The sequence below is a fragment of the Stegastes partitus genome, unplaced genomic scaffold (assembly GCF_000690725.1).
Source record: "Stegastes partitus isolate 25-593 unplaced genomic scaffold, Stegastes_partitus-1.0.2 Scaffold164, whole genome shotgun sequence".
NCBI classification, from domain to species: Eukaryota; Metazoa; Chordata; class Actinopteri; family Pomacentridae; genus Stegastes; species Stegastes partitus.
Genome location: NW_007577895.1, coordinates 278,473 through 292,424, shown reverse-complemented (window position 1 = coordinate 292,424; position 13,952 = coordinate 278,473). Strand labels below are relative to the sequence as shown.

Here is a 13,952-nt window from a genome sequence, read left to right as displayed (position 1 = left end):
AGAGAGAGAGAGAGAGAGGGAGGAAAGGAGGTTGAAGGGAGAGAGGAAGAGAGAGGCAGAAGCAGGTTAGGTGATCCATCATAGCTGTCCAGTCTTACCTCCTGCTGGGTCAGTGGATCGAAGTCAACCCCGGGTGGACTTTATTACTTCCAGCACACACACACATCCACAAAGCAGCGTATACACACTCACGCACACACACACATAGAAATGCACACACACACACACACACAAGGCTCACCATGCCTGTACGTGTACACACACACAAACTCAGTGGAGGGAAGTCACCATGAGGCAGAGATGGAGAGCCCAGGTAGATGCAGAAGGAAGATAGAGAAATCACTTGTCCTCGCTGCGTGTCATGTCTGGTGGATACAAGACTTGTCCCGGTGAGTTCTGGTCTTTAGCCTATCAACCCCCTGTATCTCTCTAAATATCTTTGTATCCATCCATCTCTTTTCCTCTCCTCCTCTTTCTCCCTCACTCGGTGGTGTCTCTTTCTCTTCTAAATGAACAGCGGTAGCTGGCAGGCCTGGTTGTTCATTTCAGCTCTATTGATTTGTGCCTTTATTGAGGTAATAACAGTTTGTCGACCACACTTCTCTCAACTGTTGGCCTCAATCATTAGAGAGGGGCAGGAGAGGGGCATGCGCTGGCAACTTCTCGAGCTACAAATGTCCATTCACGGTTACCTTGGCAAAACCTCCCCACGGTTGTTCTTAGGGTCAGTGTTTAAATGAGATTAAACTGACTGGGAATATAATGTATTCCATTCTTTTGCCACCTTTTTCGCAAGGGGGATTGTTAATGAACCCAAACACACTGAGGAGGGAACAAGCAGGATATATGCCAATGCCTGTTTTATCTCTGTATGTTGTGGTAATGATCCAGCGTCCAGCTGAAAACAGCCCCCATACTGTGCTGCAGCTAATAGTCAGGCAGTCAGAGTGAGGAGGGAGCACTGGGTAGCCAGACTGCAGGGTGTTTAGCTCAGGCTGTGCAGTAGCTGGGGGTCTGGGGCCGGTTAATGAGTGACCGCCCTGCCAGACGAGGCCAGGCTCTGCTCTGGATCAGGTTCCCCTTCCTGTTGACGTCTCTGTGGGCCTGACTTTACGGGAAGAGACCCTGCGCCCAGGAAATGGTCTCCCCTTACAGCAGCAGAGCTAGGGAGGCAGCACGGCGCTAACCACATTTATCTGTTTATCAGGATGACTCTGGAGCGCTGCCTAATCGCGTTTAGCTACTGGACAGATCCCTCTGCTAACGAGAGACTGATAGGTACAGACAGAGCCCAGGACCGAGAGAGAGTGATTAATAGAGAGGAGGAGGGAGGAGAAGAAGAGAGAAAGTAGTTTTTGGAGACGCAGGTGAGGAGACGGCAGATGTTGGAGGAGGAGATGCATCGAAAGCAAGGAGCTGGTGCAGAGAGAGAGGCGAGACATGACTTAAATAAAGTGACTGAGGTTTCGCTCGTCCTCCTGTAGCACTGTTTCACTCCAGCTGCAGATCTGTTCGTGTCCTAATGCCTCACACTTCCCTCATTTCCCCTCCTCCCCCCCCCTCTCTTCTTCCTCCTCCTCCTCCTCCTCCTCCCCCTTCATCCCCTCCTTCCCTTCATCCATCCATCTACCTATCTAGCAATCCCTGGGAGGCATGGGGCGTCGAGGAAAAGTAGGGAGAAGGAAGCGAGGAGCGGTGCATACATACTAAAGAACCACTTACCTTCCTAGGGCCTCTACATCTCTCAATCACCTCAAGCAGGCCTCCTCTCCGGTCTCCCCTCTTTTCCGTCTCTCTCCTCCCTCCCTCCCTTCCTCTCCGCCTCCCACCCAGATAGTGCTAGTAATGGGAGGTTAACACAGAGGCAGCGCTCCCATTATTGAGTGAATTTAGCACCTCGGACAGCGCTCTACAATCTTTATTGCTTTGCTGACCCTCTCGTCATGTCCTGGGTGTGCTCGACAGCCTCCACATGTGCGTGGCTGCGTGTGCGGTTACGCCTCCCTGTGCATGTGTGTGCGCGCGCCGGCGTGTGTGTGTGTGTGATATGAGGGTCTGATTGAAAGGCGGTGTGTCACGGAACAGAGAGCACACATGCTCCAGGGCTTGTTCACAGCGAGGGATACACTCAGGAGAGTATAACGCACAGCGTGTGTGTGCGCGAGTGGAAGAGAAAGAGGGGAGAGAAAGAAACGAGGGGGAAGGTTGGAGGGGAGGGGGCTGCAATTTTCTGGTTGTCGCGCCTCCAGCATATATCCTGGCCCCGGCACATTAACTTTTAAAAAGGGTTTCGTAGGGCTGTAGGTGTCTACATCACATGCACACATAGAGCGACTGCCTGGAGTCACACACTCATACACTCAGGGAGGAGGAAAAAAAAAGAATAGAGACAGAGCGAGGAGAGAAAGGAGGGTAAGCGGTCGGAAAATGAGCGCGGAGAAGCGGCAACACCACGTTAGGATAAATGTTTGATGTGGGAAATTCCACTCGGCGGTTTTCACCTGAGCAATGATGTTCTACATTTATCACACAAAGTGGATGCAGGGCTATTCACTCGGATCATTACCAGGGTTAATACAGGGCAGGAGACGGGTGTGTCCCAGCTGACGAGCGGAGTTGTATAGCCGTCAACCTGATGATATGTTGTGTTAAATGAGATTGATGCGTGATCATGTAGGGAGGGGAGGGGGGGGGACACCGAGATTCATGATCTGGCAGTGACAGAAGGGAGGGAGAAGATGTAGAAGATGGTTGACTGATAGAGAGATATAGGCTCATGTTTTATTCACAGATAACAGTATCTTCCCTCTGCTCTCCCAAACTGCCCAGCTAGTAACAAAGTGCTGGGATAGGCCCATTTCTCTTCCTCTCCCTTCCTCTGTCTGCCTCTTTCCTCTCTCGCACTCTCTGTTCTGCATTCACAGCATAATGTAAGAAGTGAAATGTAATAAAAGTGACTGAACTCTTTGAGCCGTCACACTCATGATCAATCCCCTTCCTCTGTCTGCGCTTGATTGTAGGAGGTGATTTTAAAGAGAGCGGCAGACCTGGTAGAGGCCTTGTACGGGATGCCTCACAATAACCAGGTAAACACGCACACACACAGAAAAACACGAGCATTCACACACACATTTCAGCACAAACATCAATATCTCCTCTTAGATGAGATTATGCTTGTGGTTTTCGGACCAGTGGCGGCATCAAAGGCGGTGTCTCCGCCGGCCCTGAAGCCCCCCCCCCTGCTGCGTTCGTGGAAGATCTGGGACCCGCAAACATACACATGGGAATATGTCAGCGCTTTTATCAGCTCGTACGCCGAGGAGGGAAGGGAGAAGAAGTACAATGAACACTAAACGTAGAGGGTGGAGAGGAGAATAACGAGAGTGCAGAGGCAGATGGAGATGAGGAGGAGACGTGGGATTAAGGAGGAGGATGGGAAGCAAGGGAGGGAAGAGGCAGGCTAAAGATTTGATGAGTCTGGTAATGAGCATTTCCTCCATTTACTGGAATCAATCTCACCACTACCAGTGACCACTGATAAAAAGCACTCAGCTCCTGCTTGAGTTTACACGCGCAATATCTTGAGTGGAGATCTAGCATTCTTGTGAGGCTATAAACTCAAAGGTATATTCTCTCTTCTACGTTGCTGAACACATCTTTTTTTCTTCCCCCCCCTCCTTCCTAATTGTCAGGAGATGATCCTGAAACGAGCAGCGGATATCGCCGAGGCCCTCTACACGACGGTGCCGCGGGGGCACAACCAGCTAGCCAGCCTTGGCAGCAGCTCCGTCCACGCTGGCATGATGGCCGTAAACTCCTTCAGTGGGTCGGAAGTGGCACAAACAGCCAATCAGGGTGAGCAACAGGAAACGAGCAAAGACACCTTTTTTTCTTTTTTTTTCACTTTTTGGGATGGATAGTAAAAAACGAGTGGTGCAATAGAGGATTTATTTTTCATGTGGGAAATTCAGAGAAGGTGATTTAAGAGTGTGGAGCAAATAAGAAAGCCTGAAAAAAAAAGGAGGACAGGAGGGAGGAGGAGGAGGAGGAGGAGGAGGAGGCAGCAGCTGTAAGAAACAGGGGAAACTTGAAAGAAGGAAAGAAACGACGGTGAGAGAGTGAAGAATGGAGAAAAAGAGAGCCACGGATGGAGTACGATGGAGAAATATGAGTGGGTCCTAGGGGTGTGTATATTAGACTGGGGTCGGCCCCTGTCTGACAGAGAGAGATGTGGGTGCAGTCAGTGGTGATTCATCACATGTATCAGGGGAACAAGAGGAGAGTGGATGGACCAGCCTCTGGATATGTCTCAATAATTCCAATGAGCTCCCTATGTCCTTCATCTTCATCTGAGATGAAGAAAACAGCAGATATCAGCTTCTTAGTTTTGTTCCCAAATCATAGCAGATGAGAACTGGTGCTACCTTATCATCGAAGACCAGCGCAGTGAAGACAACAGCGGTGAAGGGCAGCTCTTGTTGCACTAGAGAGTCCTGATGTTCAATTCCAGCTGCTCTTTTTTTTTTTTTTTTTTTTTTCCTCCACTGTCAGCATGTTGGACCTGAGGTGTATATTTATAGTCTTCCTTCCTACATTGTCTTCCTTCTGTTCGCTGCTCCTGTAAAGCATAAAGTGGAAAAAGGTCCTGTCAGAAATACATGCTTCATTCTTTCTAAATTACAAGAGAGCTGCCGAGGCCTTTTAGTGTTAATTGCCTTATCAATATATCTCATTCTGGAGAGGAGCCAGTAAGGTTAAAGTCCTCTTGTTTCAGCAGTTGGATTGCTTCTAGATCCCTCTTGGATCATTCTTCCTGCGCTCTCTTCATTGCTTTCCCGCTCTGCCGTATGTTGTCTAAGATTTTTCGAAAGTTTCTCTTGGCTTTAAACACTACGTCCACTTGTCAGGCAAGAGGAAACGAGTACTTGATGGCTCTGCATGTAGGCTTTTTTTTTTTGTTTTGTCTGTCATCTGCTAAATCCCCCCCTAACACCTCGTCTCTCTCTCTCTCTCTCTCTCCCCCTCTCTATCTCCGTCTCCCTTTCTTTCTCTGTCCATAGGTTTCAGTAGGAGTACAAGCAGTGTGTCCCCTCATGGTTATGTTCCCAGCTCCACTCCCCAGCAGAGTAGCTACAGCTCTGTCTCCACTAGCATGAATGGCTACGCTAACTCTGGCATGGCAACCTTGGGCACCTCGCCCAACTTCCTCAATGGATCTGCAGGCAACTCGCCCTATGCTAGTGAGTAAACACACCACATCCTAGGGGGAAAAAAAACAACAAAGGGTGACAAAATCGGAGCACAGAAGGCAAAAAGATTAAATCGAGGCGCTTTGAACATGACGGAATAAGCCTTTGACGGGAATTGAGAAACTGAGTCGGAAACAAGAATTGACACACGAGAAGAAAGTGTTGCAGTTCAGCTGGCTCATCTGTTTCTTTAAGAGCAGAGTCAAACGCAAATCCCCACTTTATTGGCCAGGGGAGCAGATCACCGAACACCCCCCCCCTCCCCTCCACCTCCGACACACACACCCCACCACCTCTGCTCACACACATTCACCCTCTACATTAAAGACCCTTGATTAAATCAATAAACTAATTGCTAGAGAAGCAATTCCATTTCAGCTCTTTGATTCCTGGGTGTTAACAAGTATTTTAACAGGCTCATCGGCCCCACACAGACACTTTCAATCAATGGCCCCTCGGCCTGCCTTTGTAGGTCCAATTTTCATTAATTGATTAGTTAGGCCCCTTCATAAATGGATTATGACTTTATTGCAAGGATTTGTCAGGAAGAGCCATAAAAGCTAAGTGTTGGATAATAACAACAATAAAGGCAGAAGCAGATATCAGAGGGCAGGTGAAATACGACTCAGTTGATTGTAAAATCACTGAGGGGGAAAATGCTCTTAGTGTATTAGCAGACAAAAGACAAACCGAGGAGAAGTGGATAGATGGGATGATGTCAGAGGAAGACAGGATTTGGGTTGTGAATATAACCTTCTGGTCATTTTTGTGTGTGTGTGTGTGAGTGCGTCTGACTCTCATGATGGTGATTTACGGGAGCCGGAGTAAATCCAGCTCACAAATATCTTGTGTTAAGCCTTCAATGTATTTTCAAGAATCTAAATAAAACTTTGTAGAGCTTTTGTCGAAAATGTTGCTGCCTTGCATTGTAAATCTTAACAGAATTAACTGGAGCGCCAGTGATAGTGTGCAGCTGGGGTTAATAAATTCACACATTGAGGACTTTTAGGCTCACATTTATAAAAAATCATGGCAAAATCAATCTGTTCCAATAGAAATGCAATGATCAGTGTTCAAGCGTGGTCAACTTTGACCCATAAATATGCGTTGTTGACCAATAGCGAGCCCTCTTGAATCCCCTTGTGTTTGCATCTTTGCTAACTTGCATGAACTCATTATTCAATTAAAAACTTGACGATCCAGAGAAGAAAGTTGAATGTGGTTGTGCCTCTTTGTGACAACAACCGATGTTTAAGATAAAAAAAAAAAAAAAAAACAGCCCACAAAGAATTGGTGAAGAAATATGTTGGTTTCAAGCAGATGGCAACAGCTCATTTGTTAAATTTATTGGAACCACTGGCTCTGGCTGTTGAAAGCTCTTGCATGGTTATCTGTGATAAAGGTGACGTGGGAGAGCCTTGTTTGTAAGTTGCCCTGAAAACAAATTACGGGTACCGCACTCCGAGTAGGTGAGGAGTTGTTTACCAACCCACTTCACCCCTTGAGCACAGAATGAGTCATCAAAACAGACTGATCAGAGGGAGAGAAAAAAAAAAATTTAAGAAAAGGCTTTGGGCTGTTTTCGATTGCAAGTTTCCAACTAAACACATTTTTTTGTCTTAGCTATGGAATATCTCATTGCCAGGTAATTGCTTAACAACACAAGAGGTTGCAAAAACAAGTCTGAGCCAGTTGATCTGAGTCCAAAACATTATCCCTCCTGCCATCATCCATTGACCAGTCCCTTTCTGTTCGTCCCGTCTGCCCGTCCTCTGCCCTCGGCCCTCTCTCTAACTCCCCCTTTTCTGTCTTCATCTTCTCCTCCGCCGCCGCTCCCTCCTTCCCTGACATGAACCCTACGACCCCCCGTCCCTTAAACACCCTTTCCTACCCGTCTGTCTCCTCTCAGTCGTCCCGTCCAGCCCGACCATGGCGTCGTCGACCAGCCTGCCCTCCAACTGCAGCAGCTCCTCCGGCATCTTCTCCTTCTCTCCGGCCAACATGGTGTCCGCCGCCGTCAAGCAGAAGAGCGCCTTCGCCCCCGTCGTCCGACCCCAGAACTCCCCTCCTCCCACGTGCACCAGCGCCAATGCTAACAGCCTGCAAGGTAAGAAGCAAGTAGCCACCTCGCATTGATTTACATGAATTTGGAGCCACAGTTTATGAGGGTTTAAGCGGTAAAAACTTATGTTCATCTTCAGGCTTTTCTCCGCCTCTTATGATAACAATTTCTCACTTTTGCTCCCACTTCTTCCTCCAATCTTCCTTTTCTTCCTCCTCTTCACTCCTGGTTTTTCCTTTCTTTGCCTTCCTTGATTCCCCCCCCTCCTTCCTCCTCCTCCACTCTCCTTCCTCACTGTAGATCAGTCTTTTGTGGACTCTAGCAAGTACTCATCAGCCAGCTCTCTGCAGGGCCTGGCCTTCTCCTGAAGTACGTTATCCCTCTCTTTCGTTTTCTCTGTTTTCTTTCCACCCCGCGCTATCCCACACCGCTCATTTGCACCATCCTGCCCTACCCTTCCTTCTCGTTTCTGTTTTTATTTGTCACTCTTGACTTGTCCGAGAGACGGCATGCCACGCCATATGTGTTCTATTTCCCGTTTTCGCTTCCTGCTTCCTGCCCGCGCTGCAGTGGGTGTCTCTGTGGGGAGGGAGGGAGGCGGTCGTTATGACACCACGGGTCATTCTGTTCTCTCATTTCCACCGAACGCAGCGCCGGGGCTGTTCGTCTAGGCAGGATGTTGTATGGTGTTGAGATCCTGAGAGAGAGAAATGATGGATGGGAATCTTTATCAGAGCCCTAAGCTAAGCACTTCCTCACTTCCTCTGTCGGCGTTGATGAGCGCTGACCACGGTGACCCAAGGGCCAATGGCCACTGTGCGGGGATCACACCGACACACACCCACGCGCACGCACACACACACACACGCACACACACCGCTCTGTTAATCCCAACGAGCCGGAGACACTTAGGAAATAACCTGGGAATTAGTGGATTGGAGAGAGAGGGGAATCAATAGGGAGCCAATATGTTATATGAAAAATTCCTCCCCGTGATGGCTTCTGTGTAAAAAAAAAAAATGGGAGAGGGGAAAGGGGTGATGGGGGGTTGGTGGAGCGCGGGGAGGTGAAGATGTAGGAGAGCATGATATAAGAAGGTAAAAATGCGAGCAGAGCTGCCTGTGTCGAGGCTCATGGGCTCCATTTCCATGTTCGAGCGCTGCGCCTAATTTCATCACCTCTGTCATCCCACGTCACTGCATTCCCCCTCTCCCATGTTTGAATTATGCTCCACGATGCACAATTGGCTTCCACAGTGTAACTGCTAACAATTAACAGTGGCAGCTCTCGCATGAAGCTGTTCAGACGGCCTGTGAAAAGTTGAACGATGCTGTCGCCGCGCGCCAAGTTAGCGGCACAGCGGAGGGAAAATGTTTTGATTCTGGGGCCTCGGAATGAAGAGATAATGAGGGAGAGTAGTCTTTGTTCGCCAGATGCTGGAGCACATTTCTGTTATGTGACTGTTGTGATGACAGATGAAACCCAGCAATCACATGACTGACCTCTCTCTCTCTCTCTCTCTCTCTCTCTCTCTTTGTTTCTTTCTTTCTTTACCCCTCAATCTCCCATTCGCTCCCGCTTCCTCCCCCTCTTTTCCCACCAAACAGCGATTCCTGGGATGATCGTTCCACCCATGTAGAGGATCTGGGATAGCTGGAGATTTGGGAATGTTGAGAGGAAAAGACACAGTAGCGGAGTCTGGCGAGTCTCTGTTATGCTCCGGAGCTGAACTAAAGGAAGTCAAGATAAGACGCAGGACTCTGTTAAACTCAGGCCTTTCCATTGGGATTTCATCTGAAGGGATAGGGGAGAAGGAAAAAAAAAAAAAAAAGGGGACAATATGAACCTTTGTGATGTTATTTCCCTCTTGGTTGAATTAGTGTAGCTTCTCTGACACCGCGTTGGATGGAGTGTATAGAGACTGATAGTTTGCCCACAGTGTGACACTGACCTCATGAAAAGAGCATTTATTTATCTTTATGTTTATGCCTGTAAGGTTTGGGTTTGATTACTGGAGGCCCCACGCCGTCTCGCAATCCGTAACTCGCACAAACAACAGTGAAGTGTTGGTTTGACCATGAAGTTTACGTAACTTCTGTCACAATAGGAGATGCTTTCTTCAGCTTAGCCGGCTCGCTAAAAAAACCACATAACAACACACTGGCCAAATGGAAACAAAGGTCAACAACACAGAAAACAAAGAAATACAGAAACGAATAAAATCAACCCTCAATTTTGCTGCTAAGTATCCCATAAAGCTAAAAGTGGTCTATCAAAATCGCCCTATGCTGTTTCAACATCAGAAACCATGCCTTTTTTTTTCTTTCTTTCTTTTTTTTTTCTCTCATTTGGTTTGTTTGTTTGAATTTTGACAAAACTGTGAGGATTGAGCTGTTTGCAATATGCTTTTTCTGCTTGTCATGTGAAGAAAAGGTGATGATTTTAGCCAAAATTGACATTTTGTCTGAGATTTTAGTGAAGACTTGAAAAGCCAGAGGATGTGTGCGTCCAGCCAGCACTGTACTGAAGGAGTCTAGCAAATATCAAATTAGAATAAATGCGTGATATATGTGATATATTTTTGTATATAAAAAAAACAAAAACAAATGTTGAATTTTTCATTTGACATTTCTTTTTCTTTTTGCAATAGCTATAGTTTGAAATGTAAACATTAAATGTCTTAAGGCAGCTTCTCAGTACAGAAGATAGATTTACTGTGTGTTGTCAATATCTCATCTGCTAAACATGAGAAACATGGATTTGGATACAAAAAGGGGATTCCTGTAAAATATCCTATAAATAATGTATTTATCCCTTGTATTTGTACATTGACTCTCACCCTCGTTTAGTTGTGTTGTGTAAGTTTAATACAGTAAGTGAACATATTTCACAGTGTTTTGTTTCATTATTTACTGTTGTCTCTCACTATTTAAATGTGACTTTTTTATCTTTTTTTTGTCGTTGTTGTTATTTGTTCGTTTGTTTTGTATGTTGATTGTTTTTGCATTGGTATACCATGCTTTCATTTGTTGATTCAAAACATGCCATTGTCTATTTTTGTATTATTTGTAAGTTAATAAAAAAAATCTTGTTTTTTTTCCTTATGAAAATGTTTATTGTATGGCAAAAAAGTAGCATCTTATTCAGAGTATTTGGTTGAAGTAGATTTTTTAAGAATATAAACACACATTAATATATACTGTAAATCTATATCTTTTTGTTTGAACTCTTTGAGGCTTTCAGATTGATACTGTTCTTGAACTGATAATATGCATGGGTTCTTCTCTTGAGTGACTCTTTTTTTGTGTGTGTGGAAACCAAGAGAACTAAGAAATTGCTCTGTTTTTCTTTCTTTGTGTTCCTCTTTTTTCCCCCTCTCTGTTCTTTCTTTTCCTGTGTTATTTATGCCTGCTTACATACTGTATCTATATACTCTTTCGTTGTTTTTTTTTTTCTTGTTGTTTTTTTTTTTTTCTGTCACTGTAATCTTTACCAGCAGTCTAGATGCCTTAACAATGCAAACCCATTCTTCATTCAATCACGTGTACAGTTTTCTACCCTCACCACAATTGTCTATTGCCACAGAGGAATTCATGAGAACTTGGGGACAAAGCACAAACCCACTCTGTTTGGTGGTGAAGCCAGACTAGAATACAAAGAGCCATAATTCAACGATCACACACACCCCGATGTACTATAATACTACAGCAATGGCACGCTTTGAAGGACAGGCAGAGCAGGCCTGTCTCAGCTGTGCTGGCTGCACATTAGTGTTCACAGAAACACTTGTGTCTTTTTTGTAGCGATTATGTAGCCTTTTTTTAATTAAGTAAAGGAGTCATTTCAACAGCATGACAGTAATATATCTCATGAACCACGGGATCACAACAGTTTGACAACACGGAGCTGTTTTAATTGTAGTACAGAGGGGCGCACAGTGAAGACAAGCACTGTCACAGCACAATTTTAATCTCACACATGGAGTCGTAGGTCTGACTCCAGTACCTGACAGCCGATCCCCCCCCCCCACTCCTTCCTCCCACCAGTCCTTCTCTCCCTGTATTAGCCTTTGGACAACGCAGCTTCATTACAAGCTAAACAGAACAAGAACATGTGACGAAGCATGAAAAGGGAGCTCCTTGGCCCATCAGCCATTTCTGTAGTCTTTTCTTTGTGTCTGCCGTGTGTCTTCAAGCTGTTGCTGGACAGAGAATAGGGCTTTTCTCTCTGCTTTTCTTTTTCTAGAGCCTGGTTTTGTTAAGTGGGTAGAAAGGACCGTTTTAACAGAGGCGCCTGCTGACAGACGAGTGTTTTTCAGGCACTTGTGTGCCTGTGCCGGTCTGGGCCGGGGCGGGAGGGGCCGCAACATATCTGTTTCAAATGAACTACAGAGGTCTGTTGTCATACAATGGCATCTTTGTAAGCAAAGTTCCATCCTGAATATGAATATCAGTAATGGGTGACAAAGTTTTGTATTTAGGTAACAAACAACAAAAAAAAAAGATGCAAACCAAATAGCTGGTGTCTATTTTTTCCTCTGTTTGTCTTTGACTGCAAATACACTGAACAGCTCTACGATATAAGGGAAGAAAAAAATTCTACTGTATAGATTGTTATTGTTTTTGATGAAAATTGAGCTGTAAGATAACTTTTGGACTCTCACAATGTTGAATTAAAGTTACCTCTTGTCTGTGACTTTGTCAGGTGTCATTTTATTTTTAAACGTGACTCGTTTCATTATGATCAGGGAGCAAAACCGTGATTCATTCAACCCATGGAGCACCGAGGAGGATGGTTATTATGAGTTTCTTCTCTTTTTTTTTTTGACTGAAAATGTCTCCAAATAGCTGACAGGCAGTTGACTAAGAATAGAGAAGGACTGGCTTCGACTAATTCCACAGGTCAGAAACAGACCTGCATCCCTTCCCCCGCTAGGCTCCTTTCTCTAATGAATCTAATTCATTAATGCATTACTGATGGCATGGTGAACATGGTTAGCCTGACAAGTTTCCTCCTAAACATATTAGTTAATGATGATTCCAAGGTTATTAATTGCAAAGGCACCAGCCCACCATAATTGAGTCATCATTTGCATACCCGGTCATCAGCAGAAAATTAATTTCTTTTTTATTTTTTGCATATCTAATTTAGAAGGCTCCGATTGGATTAGCTTGTGAAAACAGCGGATCCCAGGATTCTGCTGACCTCAAAGTATTTCCAGGGTCTCCACGGTAACTGGAGGCTTCCGTAACGCCAAGGGGGAGAGCAAGACGACCTGGAAGTACTGATGAAATAAGGACTCGTAAACACTGTGCCTGTTTGTGTGTGTGTTTGCCTCCCTAATTGCCCCACAGGTTCATAAATGCACAGGGCTTTTTCTCCAGCATATCTAATAACAGAGTTGATAGTTTGCTGACAAACAGTAAAGTGGGTGGTAGCATGCACGATTTAGCAGTAAGAGGTGGGATATTGAATTATGGAGGTTACACACTTAGTCCTGAGGAAAATGAGTCCTGGAGCCTAATGTTTTTGATTAGCGAGCCGAGCACCAACGCTGCGCTGCACCGGGGCGGCTTCGGGGATTCAGCTTTTTCCCAAATGCAGCTTGCAGTGCAACACACACGCATTGAAACGCACACACGCTCATAAATCATAAATACACATAGACAAAAGGTGAACCCATTTTGCTCTTTATTTCCAGCAGCTTTTCAGGCCTAGATAGACTGGTCAGTGTGGGAGGAGGACAATAGGAGTGGGAGGCCGAGGGCAGCGTGGAGCCAGCAGACCTCAGCCCTCTGGAGACATAGCATTAAAGACGCTATTCCTGGAGAACTTGCTCCACTGGATACAGCCGGCAGAGCCTTCGCACATCAAGAGCGGTGCTGTTCGGGAGCTTCTTTGCTACTAGTATCCTAATGAAATATATTAATGCACACATTCCTCGCTCTCCTACTCCACCTCCTTCGTTTTCTCATTCTCCTCCCTGCATGGACACATGAAGGGAGGAAGAGCGGAGAGGCATATTTGAAAGAAAAACAGGAGTCCCCATGGGGATCCCGGATAAAGAAAGGGAAGGAAAGAAATGGAAAGGAGAGAGGATGGGAGTGAGTGTGTGTGTGTGTGTGTGTGTGTGTGTGTGTGTGCGTGTAGTTGTGGGGGGGTTCAGAATGGAGGCAGACCTAGACAGTGAGCAAAACACAAGGAGAGGAGGAATGAATATTAATAATATTCTGTGTTGGAAAATAGTCACAATGGACATCACAGAGACACGTAGAGAGGCAATGGGAAGCAAGTTCCATGCCTGGCCTTACTTATTGTGTGCACACGAGTCACCTTTTTGCATCTGCGTATGCACGTACGCGCAAGACAGAGCATATCGGAGTGCAGGCATACCTCGGATGAGTGTGCACTCACATTCGGGTTTGCGCTCTCGCTTACGAGGGTGTGTGGTCGTTTCCCACAGTAATTATCCCGGTGACTGTGGGTGTCTGTCTATGATCTGTGTGGTACCTGTCAGAGGGAGCCCAGCAGTGCCCGTGCTTTATATTCCCTGTAATTGCTGCTGCTAATTTACTGTGCGTTGGCCTAATGAGTAGGGAGGTGAGGGGCTGGGGTATGTAATGGATGTTAGAGAGATAGAG

The 13,952-nt window shown here is 45.9% G+C and overlaps 1 protein-coding gene across 3 annotated transcripts in view; it reads left to right on the top strand.

Moving 5' to 3' along the window:
• ebf1a (EBF transcription factor 1a) overlaps positions 1-12,006 on the top strand; it is a 56,428-nt gene extending 44,422 nt beyond the window's left edge. Inside the window, exons 12-17 of one of the 3 annotated variants that reach the window (XM_008279575.1) lie at positions 3,021-3,086; positions 3,693-3,855; positions 5,061-5,240; positions 7,159-7,356; positions 7,612-7,680; positions 8,919-12,006. In XM_008279575.1, the coding sequence (XP_008277797.1) occupies positions 3,021-3,086; positions 3,693-3,855; positions 5,061-5,240; positions 7,159-7,356; positions 7,612-7,679 (675 nt within the window). In that variant the 3' untranslated portion in view covers position 7,680; positions 8,919-12,006. The remainder of the gene's footprint in view (positions 1-3,020; positions 3,087-3,692; positions 3,856-5,060; positions 5,241-7,158; positions 7,357-7,611; positions 7,681-8,918) is intronic. The other 2 variants (XM_008279577.1, XM_008279576.1) reach the window with 2 other exon arrangements.
• The last annotated feature ends 1,946 nt before the right edge of the window (positions 12,007-13,952 follow it).